The 19,326-nt window shown below is 42.0% G+C and overlaps 1 protein-coding gene across 1 annotated transcript; it reads left to right on the forward strand.

Annotated features, from left to right (window-relative positions):
- Nucleotides 1-14,350: 14,350 nt before the first annotated feature.
- On the forward strand, nt 14,351-17,630 carry foxg1a (forkhead box G1a). Its single transcript, XM_034675306.1, has one exon. The coding sequence runs from the start codon at nt 14,817-14,819 to the stop codon at nt 16,131-16,133; it is 1,317 nt and encodes a 438-aa protein (XP_034531197.1). The 5' UTR covers nt 14,351-14,816; the 3' UTR covers nt 16,134-17,630.
- Nucleotides 17,631-19,326: the final 1,696 nt, after the last annotated feature.

Raw genomic sequence — 19,326 nt, forward strand, 5'->3', positions numbered from 1 at the left:
CTCATTCTATCGCTTTAATCTCATTCTATCGCTTTGATCACATTCTATCGCTTTGATCGCATTCTATGGCTTTGATCTCATTCTATTGCTTTGATCACATTCTATTGCTTTGATCACATTCTATCCCTTTGATCTCATTCTATCGCTTTGATCACATTCTATTGCTTTGATCTCATTCTATTGCTTTGATCTCATTCTATTGCTTTGATCTCATTCTATCGCTTTGATCTCATTCTATTGCTTTGATCTCATTCTATCGCTTTAATCTCATTCTATCGCTTTGATCGCATTCTATGGCTTTGATCTTATTCTATGGCTTTGATCTCATTCTATTGCTTTGATCACATTCTATTGCTTTGATCACATTCTATCGCTTTGATCTCATTCTATTGCTTTGATCTCATTCTATTGCTTTGATCTCATTCTATGGCTTTGATCTCATTCTATGGCTTTGATCTCATTCTATTGCTTTGATCTCATTCTATGGCTTTGATCTCATTCTATGGCTTTGATGAGCTTCTTTTGAGCTTCAGTCCTCTTAAATCTAAATTAAAGCACCACAAAACAACTCATGAACACATTTCAGTCTCTAACAAAGTCCAGCTTTGACTTTTCCTTCCATGCTGCAGCATTTTAATAAAACAGAAACACCTTCAGATGTTTAGGAACCAGCTGATTCTCTCTGTTTCATTCCTGCTTTTTGGGATCATCATTTCAGCTCGTCATGGAGACGTCTTCCTGTTTTAATCATCACCTTTAATCCTGACTCCTGACAGGTACAGACCTGTGTCATGTTTCATTTAAACGTGACAAATGACATAAAGAAATTAAAATTCTGATATTTTTGTAAATATTTCAACTAAAAATAAAGATTAATTTAACAGTTAATCTCTAAAATGTGAGGATTTAATGCTCTTCCTATAAATACGTGTCATTTTTTTGAGTTTTTCTGAAGGTTTAGTCTGTTTCTTCACAAAGCACCAAACATTTCTGACAGTTTTTATAAATTAAAAATTATTTCTATTTGTGGACTAAATATTAAAACCATATTAACACTGATAAGTGTTGCAGTATTGTCCAAAGAAAGAGTTGAAAATGTGCTCCAGCTCTTAAATCCTGCTGTAAAACTAACACAGGACTGAAAATCTTTTTATAAACTATAAAATAAAACAGATTTTTTTCTTCTTTTCAAACATTAAAAACATTAAAATCATCTTAAAGGTCATATTTGTGTCAGTTTATCTAAAGGAGTATATTATTAAGAGCAGCTCTTTAAGTCTAACATCTCATTGAGGTTTAAACCTGAGTTGTAGTTCCTCTCTCGGCCACTGGGTGTCACTCTCGTTGCAGTAATCGCCCCCTCTCCTCCTCCCGCTCTCTCGGTTTGGGTCTCGGGCTCCAGCCGGCAGATTGTCCGGTTCAGAAGTTTATTTTCAGCGCTTGACATTGATTGAACCATTAACCCTGCGGCGCCAACACCGCTAATGATTTCTGCTTGTTTTTGTTCTGCAGGAGGAGCGCCAGCCTCAGCCACACATCCGGGGGTTTATTATTTCATCACCTGAGCGCGTGCATTCACTCACTCATCTATTCATCTGTTCATTCATTCATGTGTGCATGTGTTCACAGGTTTGTCTCTGTGCTCTACACCTTCATAAATAAAGTTTAGAGATTCAAAATAAAGCTTCACAGCCTCAACATCCTCTTCATATTTATATTTAGATATTTATATTTACACTGAATGCTCCTTTTTAACAAACCAGAGACTGACACAAATATTAAAAAATACATTAATGTGACTGAAATCACTTAAATTAATATAATGTGGAGATTTCTGAAGATACATTTAATTAAAATGCTTAAAAACTTACAAAATAAATGTTTTCCAATCAGTCAAAGAGGAGCCAACTCAAATTAAATACTGTAATACTTTGAATATAACAACACAACACTACATTTAACATTTAGTACTAATACGTCATGATTTCAGAGTGAATATAATCTAAACAAAATAACTTAAATTAATATAATATGAAGAATTTAAAGATAATTTTAAATTGAAATTATTAAAAGTTTAGAAAACAATAATTCAGAGAGGAGTTAACCCAAAATAATTACTGTAATACTCTGAATATATAACAACACTGTTTTTATAACAACATTTAACATTTCATTTTAATAAATCAGGAATTAAAAGTGAAAATAATAACAAAATGATTTTTATTAATATAGTATGTAGAGATGTTTTAAAGAGATATTCTAAATTTAAGTGCTTCAAAGTTTAGAAACGATTCTTCCCAATCAGTCCCAAATGTATTACCGTAATACTTTGAATATAAGAAGACTATTGTGTTTTTTCAATTACATTTAATATTTGATTTTAATAATAAATGCTGATTTTTAATATATTAGGATGATTTTAAAGTGAAATCTGGAACTGAAATAAGCCTTTTCAAAAAATGTTGTGGAATCCAGACACGCTCATTTTTACTTTATAAAATATGAAGTATTTAGCATCTTTCTTTTAGAATAATATGTTGCATATTTACTGATATATAACATATTTTTCATCTTCATTGTTAAATCAGATGCAAAGAGAAGGTAAAGTGGGTTTCATTCTGACATGCACATTTTGGGGCTTAGAAATAAAATAAATCTACTTAAAACTAAAAATGTGATGAACTGAGAGTATAAAAACAAACTGGATTAAACAGAAGGAAACACCTGAAAGCCTCCTGTAACATGTGATACATTAACCCTGAACCACCTGGAGTTAAAGGAAGTTTCACATTTTGATCTGATTTTGAACATTTCCCTGAAACCTCCTCAGACTGATCTAACCTGCAGGATGTCTGACTGTAGATCTGAGGAGGATGGATGTTTGATACAGAAACTTTAAAGTGTTCAGAGATGTTCTTCTTGTATTTCCAAAGAGTCTCATGGTTCCTCAAGCCTCTCTCTGGGAGCCTCTCTGGGAGCCTCTCTGGGAGCCTCTCTGTCAGTCTCTCTGTCAGTCTCTCTGTCAGCCTCTCTGGGAGCCTCTCTGGGAGCCTCTCTGTCAGTCTCTCTGTCAGTCTCTCTGTCAGCCTCTCTGTCAGTCTCTCTGTCAGTCTCTCTGTCAGCCTCTCTGTCAGTCTCTCTGTCAGTCTCTCTGTCAGTCTCTCTGTCAGCCTCTCTGTCAGTCTCTCTGTCAGTCTCTCTGTCAGCCTCTCTGTCAGCCTCTCTGTCAGTCTCTCTATCAGCCTCTCTGTCAGCCTCTCTGTCAGCCTCTCTGTCAGTCTCTTTGTCAGCCTCTCTGTCAGTCTCTCTGTCAGTCTCTCTGTCAGCCTCTCTGTCAGTCTCTCTATCAGCCTCTTTGTCAGTCTCTCTGTCAGTCTCTCTGTCAGTCTCTCTGTCAGTCTCTCTATCAGCCTCTTTGTCAGTCTCTCTGTCAGCCTCTCTGTCAGTCTCTCTGTCAGTCTCTCTGTCAGTCTCTCTATCAGCCTCTCTGTCAGTCTCTCTGTCAGCCTCTCTGTCAGTCTCTCTGTCAGTCTCTCTGTCAGTCTCTCTATCAGCCTCTTTGTCAGTCTCTCTGTCAGCCTCTCTGTCAGTCTCTCTGTCAGTCTCTCTGTCAGTCTCTCTGTCAGTCTCTCTGTCAGTCTCTCTATCAGCCTCTCTGTCAGTCTCTCTGTCAGTCTCTCTGTCAGCCTCTCTGTCAGTCTCTCTGTCAGCCTCTCTATCAGTCTCTCTGTCAGTCTCTCTGTCAGCCTCTCTCTTGATCTCTCTGTCAGCCTCTCTCCTGGTCACTCTCCTGGTCTCTCTCCTGGTCTCTCTCCTGGTCACTCTCCTGGTCTCTCAGTCAGCCTCTCTCCTGGTCACTCTCCTGGTCTCTCTCCTGGTCTCTCAGTCAGCCTCTCTCCTGGTCTCTCAGTGAGCCTGTCTCCTGGTCTCTCAGTGAGCCTCTCTCCTGGTCTCTCAGTCAGCCTGTCTCCTGGTCCCTCTCAGTCAGCCTGTCTCCTGGTCCCTCTCAGTCAGCCTGTCTCCTGGTCTCTCAGTCAGCCTCTCTCCTGGTCTCTCAGTCAGCCTGTCTCCTGGTCCCTCTCAGTCAGCCTGTCTCCTGGTCCCTCTCAGTCAGCCTGTCTCCTGGTCCCTCTCAGTCAGCCTGTCTCCTGGTCCCTCTCAGTCAGCCTGTCTCCTGGTCCCTCTCAGTCAGCCTGTCTCCTGGTCTCTTTTGTCCCTCCAGGCCTCCGTCTGATTCTCTCTTCCTCATTCAGCTCACGGTGACAGAGAGAGCAAACAGCAGGAGAGCTGCTGCCCATCAAACCCAGTTTAACCAGTTTAATGAGCAGTTTGTTCCCCAGTACAGCACCGGGCAGTCAGGGGGGGGCTTTACTTTATTTATTTAGAGGAAAAATAAAATCTGAAAAATGTGTTTTTATTTTAAAACAGGGTCCGGGTCTCAGTCCGGGTCTGTTTCTGCAGGTCTGCAGCTGCTGCAGGGTCAGACTGTCCAACACTGCAGAGATAAACACACTTTACTGCAGAGGATGAGGATTCCTCCTTTATTTATATTAAATATTAAATATACTTTAAAATGAAATCTTAGAAATAAAGACTCGTTTATTCTTCTGTTAGAGCTCGACGCGCTGAGGAGGGACATGTCTGAGTCGGAGGATTTTTAAAGACATGTAAACCGAGACTTTATTAACAGTTCAAGTGATTTTAAAATATGTTTATATATATATGTAAGAGTTTTAATCCACGAACAGGTGAAACCTACAAAATAAAACATGCATTCATGTGATTTAATTTACAGTCTGTTCATATTTCGCAGGTGTGCATGGAGCAGTTTATAAAAACCTGCAGAATAATATTAAAACTGAACAAAACTAATATTTCAAAACTGCAAATAAACCTAAATACAGCTTTTATATGTATTTGATTTATATTTACAGACTTTATTCTAAAGTTAAATACTGCAGACACACGTTTATTATTCGAAAGGCACGGGACGGTGAATTTAACATTTAGAGCACCACAGAAATATTAAATAATTATTATTAACGGGGAATAAAAGCCCGATTTAACCCGTTAAACAGAAACAACCCGGTGTGTAATATCAGGTTTATTAGAAGATTAAAGTAAAACTGAGTTTTTGTTTCGTTTCTTTCTGTTTCTGTTCTTTTTATGTCATCCTCATAAAAAGTCTCGATTTACTGAGACACTGAGGATATTTTAACTTTTATAAAAACATATAAACAGATCAGATTTAGAGGAAATTTAACCGCCTCAAATAAAAAAACTAGTTTTTCTAATTCGCTTTTATTTTGTAGTAAATTCTTCTTCCGGTTGAGGTATTTTATTTTGTTAATCAGGATGTTTCTATAAAATTTCGATGATAATCAGGAATTTAAAGTTTAAATGATAATAAACAGTGAGTGTGGTTTTAACAGGCTGCTGTATGCGGGTGTAGTTCCCGTCCCCGCCGCTGGGGGGCGCAATCTGTCCTCTCCTCCTCTCCTCGCGCTCTTGATCCCTCTGATTTATTTGCTCACAACTTTCCCTCTGAGCCTTAAAGCAACAATAATAACACTGAAGCTGTTTATGTTCAAACATTCTCCCTCAGAGGAGTAAATACGGCCTCCACCCCTCCATCCCTTCATCCCTCCATCCCTCCACTCCTTCATTCTTTCATCCCTTCATTCCCTGGGCAGGTTTAACACTGAGGTCTATTTTCATACTTTACCTTCTTACACAGGAGGGCCGGGGTCAAAGGTCAGAGCTGACACAGCATGAAGGGACTAGTTACTGAGATCAGGAGAGAGAACCAGATCCTTTGTGCTGCTTCAAAAATAACAACCACTACACCGGATTAACAGGAGGAGCAGAACATACATACATTTAATATATTCACATTCAAATATATATTTATCAGAAGGAGCAGATAAAATATATATATTTAATATATTTAATATATTCACATTCAAATATATTTATCAGGAGGAGCAGAACATATATATATTTAATATATTCACATTCAAATATATATTTATCAGAAGGAGCAGAACATATATATATTTAATATATTCACATTCAAATATATATTTATCAGAAGGAGCAGAACATATATATATTTAATATATTCACATTCAAATATATATTTATCAGAAGGAGCAGAAAATATATACATTTAATATATTCACATTCAAATATATATTTATCAGAAGGAGCAGAACATATATATATTTAATATATTTAATATATTCACATTCAAATACATATTTATCAGAAGGAGCAGAACATATATATATTTAATATATTCACATTCAACTATATATTTATCAGAAGGAGCAGAACATATATACATTTAATATATTACATTCAAATATATATTTATCAGAAGGAGCAGAACATATATATATTTAATATATTTAATATATTCACATTCAAATACATATTTATCAGAAGGAGCAGAACATATATATATTTAATATATTTAATATATTCACATTCAAATACATATTTATCAGAAGGAGCAGAACATATATATATTTAATATATTCACATTCAACTATATATTTATCAGAAGGAGCAGAACATATATACATTTAATATATTACATTCAAATATATATTTATCAGAAGGAGCAGAACATATATATATTTAATATATTCACATTCAAATATATATTTATCAAAAGGAGCAGAACATATATATATTTAATATATTCACATTCAAATATATATTTATCAGAAGGAGCAGAACATATATATATTTAATATATTCACATTCAAATATATATTTATCAGAAGGAGCAGAACATATATATATTTAATATATTCACATTCAAATATATTTATCAGAAACCACATACAAGTCTCCGGTCCTGAGAACAGTCCCAGAGTTTAATCTAATCTGTGCCGGTCTTAAAGAACCCCAAAATACTCAGAAATATTCCTTTGGAACAAAAACCGCCCCCTAAAGATCCTCTACGATGATCCAAACAGCTGGAACCGTCTAACGTTTCATTAGGAACCTCAGGAACCCTTCAGACGCCCCTTAAGACGGCTTCAAAACCTTAACCCCGTCTAATAAGAACAAAAACAACCACCTGGCATTTCCCTAAGACCCTGAGGACCCCTGGAACCCTCCAAAGAACCTGTTCCATGACTCCATGGACTCCCTTAGGAAACCCACTTTATAGAAGAACTAATTTATTAAACCTAAAACTCCCAGGACCCCCTTAAATCCCACGAGGAACCCCCAGGGTCCACTAGAACTGCTCAACATATGCCCCAAAGAACCCCTGGAACCTGCTGAGAGATCACAGAACCCCCTTAAGCTCACAAGAACCTGCAACTTGCACCTCCAGTATGCCTCAAAGAATCCCCGAAGTCTGCTAAGAACTCCAAGAACCCCCAAACAGACTCCTGAGGAAAACCAGAAAGCCAAATGGAACCCCTAGAACACCCTTTAACTTATGAGAACCCAATCTAGGTAACAAAAACCAAGAGATCAGTCCCTAAGGAACCTTAAAGGCATGAGAACTTATGGAACCCCTAAACAAAGACTCCTGAGACCATGAGGACCCCTTTAAAAACGTGTAAAAGTCTGTAAGAGCTCACTGAACCCACCAAAAATCAGTACAGATGCCTTGAAACCCACATAGAACACCTAGAACCCACAAACAAATTCCTTAAGTTCTCATAAAAGTCCCTGGACTTGTTAATAGTCTTGTAAGAATCCCTCAGAGAACCGTTCACTCAGTGTAGGGCTCTGTAAAAACCCACAGATGAAAATCCTCAAAAGTGAAAAGAACCCTTCACAAATTTGAAGTATCCCCCAACAAATCCATCTTAGAACCCCTTAGAGAGCCCATGAGGACCGCCTTTTGCCGTTGAAACTCCATGAAAGCCCCTAGAACCCCCTACAACCCCCTAGAACCCCCTAGTACTCATGAGCCTGTAAACAAACTCTGAAAGGTCCTGGGATCTCTTGAGAACTTAAGTAAAGGTACAGTGGATATTTCTTGGGACCAAACATGCTGCTGGAACCCCTAACAACATCACAATGGCCCCTCAAGACTGTGACACCCTAAAAACCCTGAACCCCCTTTAATGAAAGTTCACGAGAACCCAACTCCCCAAAAACTCAGGAAGACACACTAACCTCTGACGCTCATCGAGAACTCCTGGAACCCTGAAGGACTTTCAGTAACCCTGGGACAACTACTCTATATGGTTCTCCCAAAACCCCTACAACCCCCTTAAGCTCAAAACCTAAAAGTGTTTTGGTTTAAACGGCGACCCTGTTAACTGGAGACTCTCAGCCGGATGCATCCCTCATAAACGTCTTTAGACCATCATTAAATATCTGATGAGGATATTTTGAAATCTTAATAAAAACTAAACTAGTTTGCATTCCCAGGAACTCCCTCTGTGTTTCAACAGCTGTGTAAACTCCACAAACACTGACACGTTCAGCTGAAGGGCTCCAGTTTACAGGGTCACTTTTAAAACCGGAACACCGGAGAGACGCATTCACACTATCAGGCTCAGAGGAGACCGATGTTCAGGAGGTATTAAACCAAGAGGATCACAGGTGTGTGTGTGACACTGAGGGTACTCCACCAATCAGAGACGTTCAGCACTGCAGGCCCCGCCCCTTAAAGTTCCTGGATCCTTTCCTGGTGAAAGTTCCCGGGGTGGTGAAGCACCTTTCTCTTCAATGATTGGTGTTTTGTGGAAACAGATGGACTCCATGTTTTTGTTTCTGATGGAAGAAAAACAGCAGATGTTCTGTTGACGTGGAAACCAGCAGCCGGTTTGACATCTGGATCCCAAACTTTGAGGACTTTTATTTCAGTCTCAGGATGATGAAACCCGGAGAACACACAGATCACCTGAGAGGGTCGGAGTGACAGGACGGAGGGAGGAGACTGGATCTGATATTAGAGGAATGAAATGAATGTTTACTCCTGGTGAGATGTTAATTACAGAGGAGGTCAGAGGTCACGCTCAGTCTCTGTTCTCTTTGATTAGAATTCAAAATCACATTTCTCTCTTCCTCCAAACACAAACATATAAAGATAGAAAGACGTCAGGGTGACATTAAAGCTCAATAAACCGACGTAGAGTGAAGTGTGAATGAACCCAGAGATCTTTAGATCTGCTTAGTGTGTTGTGTTCACAGACATCTGGAGGATGATAATGTTTGGAAGCTCTAAATCAAAAGCAGCTGTTGAGCTTAATGTCATCTCTTTAAGAAGAAGGTTGATCAGAGAACATATTTAGTCCTCGAGCAGATCGGATCAGATACCCTCTCTTCAGACTCCTCCTCTTCTTCTCTTGTTGGACTTCATGTTTGCAGAGATGCTCAGTTTGAGAACAGGAACCCATCAAGCGTTTGAGTTTAGTGTCGCTTGGTTTGGTGGTCCCAGTCGTTGGTCGACCACCAACCTTACCTTCAGCCTCCCTCTGATCAAACATGGCGTACATCTGAAACCAGAGACAGAATAAACGGCGCCTGACTCGGTTTCATCGTCCCATCAAAGAAGAAGACATTGACTCGTCTCCCATCCGTCACACGCCAACTTTGAGCTTTTTAATGAGTTTAAACTTCTTAAACACTGGACTGAGTCTGTCTCTGTTTGACCTCAAGCTTCAAATACCAAACTTTAAAATCATAAAGTCAGAAGATCCAGAGGAAACTGAAGGAAGTCTCATTCCCTTTGACTTGAAGTTGTACGTTTAGACCCCAAAGATGGAACAGTCCACTTCCTGTCTCGCTGCTTTAAGAGCATTAAATCAGGTTTTTCTGGAGTTTGGTTTGGTGGTCCCAGTCATTGGTCGCCCATCAACCTTACCTTCAGCCTCCCTCTGATCAAACATGGCGTACATCTGAAACCAGAGACAGAATAAACGGCGCCTGACTCGGTTTCATCGTCTCAGATGTTGGTTGACCATCAAAGAAGAAGACATTGACTCGTCTCCCGTCCGTCACACGCCAACTTTGAGCCTTTTAATGAGTTTAAACTTCATAAAAACTGGACTGAGTCTGTCTCTGGCTTCAAATGTGCAGCTCTAAAATCATAAAGTCAGAAGATCCAGAGGAAACTGAAGGAAGTCATGTTCCCCTTGACTTGAAGCTGTATGTGGACTTGTTGTCTTCATACAGGACGACCAAGAGGAAGAGGAAGAGGAGGGAAAGTTCAAGTCTGCACAAACCAAACTCCACCAGAATCTAAACACCTGATGCAACAGTGGACTTTCTTTCTCGCTGCTTTGAGAGGGTTGGATCAGGTTTTTAGATTCTGGTGGAGTTTGGTTTGTGCAGACTTGAACTTTCCCTCCTCCTCTTCTTCTTCTTCTTCTTCTTCTTCTTTGTCACCCTGTGAATAGAAACTTAGATAAAACAGTTTGACCTGATAGAAGAGGCGAGCACAATCCAAACTCTCTCTCCTCTCTTCTAACTGAGTCTCTAACGGGCTTCAGAGTCTGGAGGAGTCTGGTTCAGTTGGATTTAAATCCTGGGTTATTAGCTGACCGGCTAAAGGCACAAAAAGGGTCAAACGGGGAATTTGTGATTACAGAGCTGAGCACAGTGTTTGGGTTTTAAGTTCTTTGTTGCTCGGCTTTAGAACTGATAAGAAAATGAACAGAGTTTGGTTTAGTTTAGCACCAGTGAGCCTCCGTCAGACTAATCTGACAGGCCGGCTCTGCACGGACTCTCAGAGCTGGAAATGTGCAGAGTCTCTCAGAGATTTAACATTTCCTCTGTCAGGTCTGCTGTTTCTCTTCCTCTCTTCTTCTTCTCCTCCTCCTCTCTGAATCCACCTGCTGCTCCTGATCTTAAAGGATCAATCCGGACAAAACATCCAACCTGAAACAGACGCTTGATTCAAGGTTTTTCTCTCTCTGAGGCTGGATGGAGGCTTCTCTCTCCTCCTCCTCCTCCTCCTCCTCCTCCTCCTCCTCACACACACACGGACACACACACACACACACACACGGGCGCGCAGCAGAAAACACAGACACGCAGAGCAGAAGATTCCAAACTCACATTTTCAGCTTCTTGTAAGCAAACCAACAACAAACAGGCAGCGTGTTGAGTTCACGGAGTGTCACAGAAAATTCGACAAACAAACACCGAGCTCCACAGTCTCATGAGAAGTGAACAAACCGCGGAGCATCATGAAGAGGAGGAGAGAACGCGCGTGGGACGGATTTTACGCAAAAACGCACCAAACTAAATAACCTGACGCAAAAATCAATCTCTCCTTTAAACTGAGTAACTTATTATTATTATCAGTTATATACTTATTATTATTATTATTATTATTATTATTATTATTATCAGTTATTCTAACTGAGTTATGAATATGAGTTTGAACATCCAGCCTCTCCTCTTGTATTATGTCGCCTCTCTGTGAGCCAACAGTCCGCTGCTGCAGGCCTCGAGTCTGACCCAAACTCCAACTCTGAGTTTATTAAAATGTTTTTAATATTTTAAATAATTAAAAACACTCTTTTTAATATTATCTGACTAATTTCAAACATTAAAGTGAGATTAAAACTTGTCTGCTGTCAAAACTTTCGCTTCTACATTTTTAATTTTGTCATTTTCCCAAAAAAACTGAAGACATCAGAGTCAGACTGAATCTTCACGTGGATCAGAAAACACACATTCAAGTGTTTGAAATGTTCCTCTCTTAAATTCATCTGAAAGTCTTAAATTAAACACACAAACACAAACCTCAGATTCAGACAGAGACAGGAGGAAACATTAAAGTTAGCTGTTTGAATCTGATGTCTCTGTCTCGCGCGCTCAGCAGCAGCAGCTCGAGCTCATGTCGCTCTCTGAGACTCTAAAATAAAAAAAAAACCTCCAAATGAAACAAACTCTGAATGTTTGGATGTGGATTGAGGATCGAGCCGCTCTGTCCGCGTGTCTGTGTCTGATTCTGCACATTATTCTTTTCTGATTTCCATCAGAAGACTCAGATCGAACATGTGACTGAAGCTCTGCGGCTCAGTCCGAGTCCACCGGCTCAGGGACTCTTCAGGGGCTCCTGTGCGTAAAGACCAGACCCCTCCGTGAGTCCGAGCTTCAGCTGAGAGGAAAGTTTAACACAGAGATGATTTCATCCGGAGAGCACGGAGATCATCTTTCAGTTTCTCTCTCTTAGTGTAAGAGATTTAGATTCTGTCAACTTTACGCACAAACTCCACTTTCTTCTCTCTGTGTCTGAAGATTTTTAAATCATCTCAGGAGTCAGAGAAAAAAATCCTGAACGTCTAAAAACTTCTTCTGATTGTTTTTAAATAATCTGAGAGTTTATTTTCCTCCCCTCAGAGAGGAAACGTCTCCACGTGACTTGGAGTTTGGATTTATCAGCAAACACTGATTAAATCTAAAGTTTCTTTAAGTCTCTCAATCCGCCTTTAGGTGTTAAATTAACAGTCCTGTGTTCCGGGTCTGGGTCTCAGATTAAACACTCTCATGTGGATTTGCTCTCGTGTGTTGAAATGTTGCAGTTTTACATGATGTGAGATTATTTTGTTCAAATTAAGATCCTGAGAATTTTGTTTTTATAACATCCTACATCTTTAAAATAAACCTCCGATTCTTCCCTTCATGTTCAAACTCCAGATCCTCCAGATCCTCCAGACCCTCCAGACCCATCCTTCAGCTGGCAGGAACCACACGGAGAGTTCCCCTCGCGGTATCAACCTGACACAGCTCCGCAGAGTCTCGTGTGTTTATTATTTGTGCTCACATGTTTACAGCCCGCGTGGTCACGTGGTACAAACTATCACTGCTGCTGTACTCACACTGTTAGCAGCAGTTAATGCTAATAATAGATTTCTTGTAAATCATCGATGACTGAACAGAAACGTCCTCTCAGAATAGATCAAGTTAAAACAGGAGCAGGTCGGGGTGTTAGTGAGGGAGGATGTTCAGCTCTGTGGTGGTTTGATTTCAGAGTTATGGAGAGATTCAACTCTGCAGAATAAAACTAAATAAATCAGTTAGACAGAAATAATACTGGTTTTAATATTATCAGTTTAATGCAAATATTAAAGTTGATTTTGTTTGTTTCTCTGCAAAAATCTAACACAAAATGTTTGCAGCTTTTAAATGAGACCAAAAATAATTCTGTCAAAAAACAGAGAAAATAAAAAAACAGATTTTATTTTTACAGTTTCATAAATGTGACTTAATTTTCCACTCACCCAACATGTTTATAAAACCCTAATAAAACACCTGAACTAGGATTACATGCACAGCCACCACAGCATCAGTTCCTCAGGCTGTGATGGAGCTCCTTCACTCGGTGGAGGATCAGATCTTGCACGAGTGTTTTTTTCATTCTCGGTTATAGTTTCTGATTTTACACTTTTTAGGAAATCACCAAATTTCAGACTCAAACATGAACAAATGTTGTTTTTTCATCCAGAAAATATAAAATAAATGATGCTGAAATATGTTTAATAATGGCTTTAAGATGATAAATAGAATGTGATGCTTTCTTTATTTTCAGCATGAAGAGAAAATCACTGAAATAACATTTAGCTGTGAAATCTGTCCGCGCGCCTCCTCCCCGGCGGCCTCGTGCTCCTCCATTCATCCTTCCTCTTATCAGTCTGTTGTGTTGTCAGATTTTCCTCCTGGTGAGAAACTTAAACTACAAACCTTCCCGGGAGCCGCGGGCCGACATGGCACCGTGTTTACGCACACTTTACGCGCATTTTTACGCACGGAGTCTGCTGTGGAGAAACAGCCCGTAGCGTCTCTGTGCGCCATCAGACTCACACACACATCACCTCCGCGTGTCCTGACCGTGTCCGCGTGCCCTCCGGATCCCCTCTCCTCTGTTTATTTTCCCTCTGAGTCTGGATGTAAACAGTTTGGAAGAAGCCGAAGGGGAAAATATTTGAGTGTAAATATGAGGAGCGGCGGGGATTTGGGTGTACGCATGCACGGTGTGTGTTTTCCAGCGATGGGTTTAGTTTAGGTGGAGGGGGGAGGAGGGGGGGAGAGAATGAGAGAGGGGAGGGGTGAGGAGGGGAAGGCGGGCGAGTGTTGATAGGGGTGAGTGTGTTTTCCACGCTGTAAAAAGTGATCGTGTTGGAAGCTCATTTTGGGCGTGTGAGAAGCTACACTAGTCTGATTTAGTGTCCAGAAAAAATACAAAACTACTCCATTAAAGCTCAAAATCTCACTTCATCTTAATCTAGAATTAAACATGTATTTTCCTTCTTTAAATGACTCTTAAATAAAAACAGAAGCTGCAGCAAAAAATATATAAAAATGAATCAGAACTTTGAAAACAGAGAGTTTAATCCACAGAGATGAAATGAGATCAAACTGAGACCTTCTTAGTTTATTTGGATCAAAGTGTGAATGTCTCCAAGCTTCAGTCAGACCCAGAGAGCCTCGTGCTGCTGCTACTTTTTGCAGCGTGCTCGGCATTGGTGGATGTGTGTGTTTCCCTGTGCGTCATGATTGGCTGAGAGCGCAGAGGACGCCTTAATATTTAATACTAATGTTCCCCTGGTTGGCTGAGGACTGGAAAGGTCCAACCAATGTTTTTTACTTGCTTTAGTGGCTGCGGCTCCCTAATTAATTGCAGCTATCTGTCTCCTATCGATGTGTGTGTACATGTGTGTTGTGTGTGTGTGTGTTTCCTTTTTTCTCCCCAAAGCGAACATGAAATAGTTTGTTGGGCTATACTTTCTTTCTTCCTATCGTCCCCCCTTCCTTCCTTCCCGTCCTGGTTCGCAGGCAGAGTCCGGACAGATTGAGACCCAGCTGTGTGTCCCTCAGAGCCGGTGATGTTGGATATGGGAGAACGCAAAGAGGTGAAAATGATTCCGAAATCCTCCTTCAGTATAAACAGTTTGGTGCCCGAGGCCGTGCAAAGCGACAACAACAACCACCAGACCCAGCACCAGACCCAGCACCACCACCAGAACCTGCACCAGAACCACCTTCACCGGCCCGGCATCGTAGACGAAGCCGAGCAGAAAGCTCCTCTCCCCGCCGCGCAGCAGGACCCGAAACCGGAGTCTAAAAGTGAGTCCACCACGGGCCAGGAGAGCTCCACGGAGAAGGAGGACAAGCAGGAGGAGAAGAAGGACGGGAAAGAAGGAGACGCCGGAGGGAAGGACGCAGAGAAGAAGAGTGGCAAGTACGAAAAACCTCCTTTCAGTTATAACGCGCTGATCATGATGGCGATCCGGCAGAGTCCGGAGAAGCGGCTCACCCTGAACGGGATCTACGAGTTCATCATGAAGAACTTCCCCTACTACCGGGAGAACAAGCAGGGCTGGCAGAACTCCATCCGACACAACCTCAGCCTCAATAAGTGCTTCGTGAAGGTGCCGCGGCACTACGACGACCCGGGGAAGGGGAACTACTGGATGCTGGACCCGAGCAGCGACGACGTCTTCATCGGGGGGACCACCGGGAAGCTGCGGCGGAGGTCCACCACGTCCCGGGCCAAGCTGGCCTTCAAGCGGGGCGCGCGCCTGACCTCCGGGCTGACCTTTATGGACCGGGCCGGCTCCCTGTACTGGCCCATGTCCCCCTTCCTGTCCCTGCACCACCCGCGGGCCAGCGGCGCCCTGGGCTACAACGGGACCTCGTCGGGCTACCCGGCTCACCCCATGTCCTACAGCACCATGCTGACCCAGAACATGGGCAGCAACCACTCGTCGTTCCCGTCCTCTAACGGGCTCAGCATGGACCGGCTGGTGGGCTCGGACCTGCCGTACGCCACGCACCACCTGACGGCGGCGGCCCTGGCGGCCTCGGCGGTGCCCTGCGGCCTCTCGGTGCCTTGTTCCGGGGCCACGTACTCCCTGAACCCGTGCTCGGTCAACCTGCTGGCCGGGCAGACCAGTTACTTTTTCCCCCACGTCCCTCACCCCTCCATGAGCACGCAGGGCGGCGGCGGCTCGCTGCAGGCCGCCCGGGCTTCGGCCTCCAACTCCCCGCAGGCTCCGTCCTCCTCCGCGCTGCCCTGTGACTCTCTGAGGCCGGCCCTGTCCGCCTCTCTGCCGGCCTTCTCCTCGGGACTGTCCGGGGGTTTGTCTGACTATTTTACGCATCAGAACCAGGGCTCGACCTCCAACCCGCTTATACACTAACACCCCCCCAAAACAACCCCTCACCCCTTCATCTTACCTCACCCTCATCCATCCATCCATCCTCCCCCCCTCTCCCCCCTGAAGGAGTGAAATCTAAAAAAGACTGGAACTGTAAGTTGAACATTTGAACGTTCCACTGTAAAAACAGAATAATTATAACTACCTTCTATAGAGACAGAGGAGAGACTCAGAGCTCAGCAGAGACACAAAGCAGCCCTGAAGTTTGCAGGTATTTTTTAAAATTATTATTATTATTATTATCTCCTCCTCTCTCTCTCTCTCTCTCTCTCTTCTCTCTCTTCTTCTTCTGCAGTTTTTCTTTCTGTGTACATACTGTCTGTTCCTGTAAGTGTCCGGGTTTGTCTCGTGCAGTGTGACCCGAGCTAACAGACCGAGAGAGCTGATCTGTGTGTTGTTGTTGGAGGCATTACTTTTTATAGAATGTGTATTTAAAAATAGTTTTGTCTAATTTTTGAGATTTAAAAAAAAAAGGAAATAATAATAATAATGATGAAGATGATGAAGATGATGAAGATGATGAAATGTCTGAGCCGCTGGAGGCCGCATGTTTGCAGTATTATCAGGATCATGCGGGTCAGAACAGGAGAGGACACTTTTATTTTGAAAAACACTAATTTTTTATTTTATTTTCTAAACAGTGAAATGTTTTCTGTTGTTTTTTTTTTAAAGCTGATTTCCGTTCATTCATCCTCAGTTTCACACGTTCTTTCATAGACCAAAGAATCGGTTCTTAGGAGATTTAGAGTCAGTATTGAGCTGACAGAGGCCTGCTGTAGTGAGTGAGTGAGTGAGTGAGTGAGTGAGTGAGTGATTGAGTGAGTGAAGGGGTGAATGAAGCCTCCTCACTGCTGAAAATGTCCATTGAAACGAGATGTTTTATGAATCAGCTGATCTGGAGTTTGTCGCGCTGATCTCTGATCTGAATGTTTGTCTCGGAGGCTTCCTGCCTTAACGCGCCTCTTTTGACATCAAATGTCTCCTGGACTCCTCTAAAGAGGGGTCCAGGGTCCAGTCCAGGGCCTGGTTCAGGCTGAGCTGGGTGTAAAGGTCTCGTTGTGATGGATGTTTTCTCGGTGGCAGTCTGTGATCTGCTTTTCTTTGACTGTAAACGTGAGCGCCGGTAGAAACGGACGCTCACGCTCCTTCTTCTCCTTCTTCTTCTTCTTCTGTTCTTTTTTGTATAATTAGTAAAAGAGAGAGAACATGTCTATTTGTAATTTGAATTTTGGGGTTTTGCTTCTTTTTGAAAAGGAAGAAGAATAATGTAGACCCCGGTTTGTTTGACAGAAGAAAAAAACGCCTCATTATCTAATCCTACTCGGAATGATTGTCCTTTAATGTCGTCTCTAAAAAGAATTTTTCATGGTTGTGATTCTATTGTGGTCTTATTCTTATTCCGTGTTTGTCGCTTACAGAAGTTCAAAAAGAGAAAAAAATGTTTTAATCATAAAAAATAAAAATAAAAGAATAGGTTACATTCATAACAAACGCACATCCCTTTGTCTTCTTTAATCTGCCGTCCGTGGTGTCTGTTTTTATCTCTGGGTACCTGAACGCAACACAATTACAATTTAGAAACATAAACAAAAATTTAAAAATGTTAGAAACAAATATTAGAATTATTTAAAATATGAGTTTACATTTTATTTATTATAATTTAATTTATCATCACTCCGGATGATTTTATTTAAAGGTTTTAATATTTTAAATCTCTGAGTTATTCTCTGTCATATTTAAACTTCAGCTGGTTTTACGCACACACTGTGGAACGCTCCGCGCCGCCTGTGCGTAAAGCTTTACGCACTCCGGCTCTCCGCGCGTCTGGGTGGAAAAACTGTGTCAAATGATGCAACCAGAGGTCGCGTTCAAGCTGCTGGAGCCTGACGGACCCTGAGACTCAGTTTTTCTCTCTTCACACAGTGAAATGTGAGGCTGCAGGCTGCAGGCTGCAGGCTCCTCTCTCTGCGGCCTCCGGCTCTCCCTCTCTCTGCGTGTTAGTGAGCAGGGTCCCCGCAGAGGACTCGGAGAGCTGCTCAGGTCTAAACATCCTTCAGAAGCTGCTGTGGGGACGGGTTCTGTGTTTGTGCTGCAGCTGCTGCTCTCTGTGTCACTCTGCAGCTTCCTCTGATTTTACACAAACTCACATTTGACACCTTTTCATGGAGAACATTCAGAACGTTCCCTCCTCTTAGTTTCAGACGAGCTTCAGTGTGTTTGATATTTCACGAGAATCAGACTCAAACTAAACCCTGTAAATTATTCCTGCTGCTCAGATCTGATCAGCTTCCCCCCTCTGCGTGTTTCTATCCCCGTGTTTCTGTCTGCGTGTTTCTATGTTTCTATCCCCGTGTTTCTGTCTGCGTGTTTCTATCCCCGTGTTTCTGTCTGCGTGTTTCTATCCCCGTGTTTCTGTCTGCGTGTTTCTATGTTTCTATCCCCGTGTTCCCCGTGTTCCCCGTGTTTCTGTCCCCGTGTTTCTGTGTTTCTGTCCCCGTGTTTCTGTGTTTCTGTCCCCGTGTTTCTGTCCCCGTGTTTCTGTGTTTCTGCTGAAGCTCCAGTGTGGAGGATTTTTTCTGCGCAGCTGCTGAACATTTTCTTTTGTCTGTTTGAATTCTCGGCTCAGATCTCAGACTGTGTCAGAGAGAGAGAATCAGACTCTCCTCTTCAATCTGCAGAGTTGGAGTTTTTTCTGCGATGTTGCTGCTGGTTCTGGTTCTGGTTCTGGTTCTGGTTCTGGTTCTGGTCCTGGTCCTGGTCCTGGTCCTGTGTGTCTGCCTCTCCTCTCTTGCTTTGTGTGAACTCAGAAACATGAAACTGAAATGTCTCTTTATATTTGAATATTTCCCTCCTCAGTCCTCTGCGCTGTTTCTCCTCCTCTCTCCTCTGCCTGGAAACACAGACCTGAACCTCTTTTATTGTTTTAATTTAATGTTTAAATCTGGATTAAATCTGGAACATGTTTCCTCTTCCTGCTGCAGCTCCTTTTTACTTTATTGAAGCTTTAAATTGTTAAATTTCAGCCCGTCAGTCTGAACCTGGTTCGGAGAGACAGAAAGGTTTCAGATGATTCCTGCACGGAGATCTGTTAGTTTCATCCTTCCGTTTCCTGCTTCAGGGTTTGATTATTATTATTTGCTTCAGGTGGTTTGTGTTTTTTTTGCCTCATTACACT

Source organism: Notolabrus celidotus, chromosome 22 (assembly GCF_009762535.1).
Source record: "Notolabrus celidotus isolate fNotCel1 chromosome 22, fNotCel1.pri, whole genome shotgun sequence".
NCBI classification, from domain to species: Eukaryota; Metazoa; Chordata; class Actinopteri; order Labriformes; family Labridae; genus Notolabrus; species Notolabrus celidotus.

What these genes read in the sequence shown, in the direction of transcription:
- foxg1a (XM_034675306.1), top strand. Translation starts at nt 14,817, where the DNA reads ATGTTGGATATGGGAGAACGCAAAGAGGTGAAAATGATTCCGAAATCC.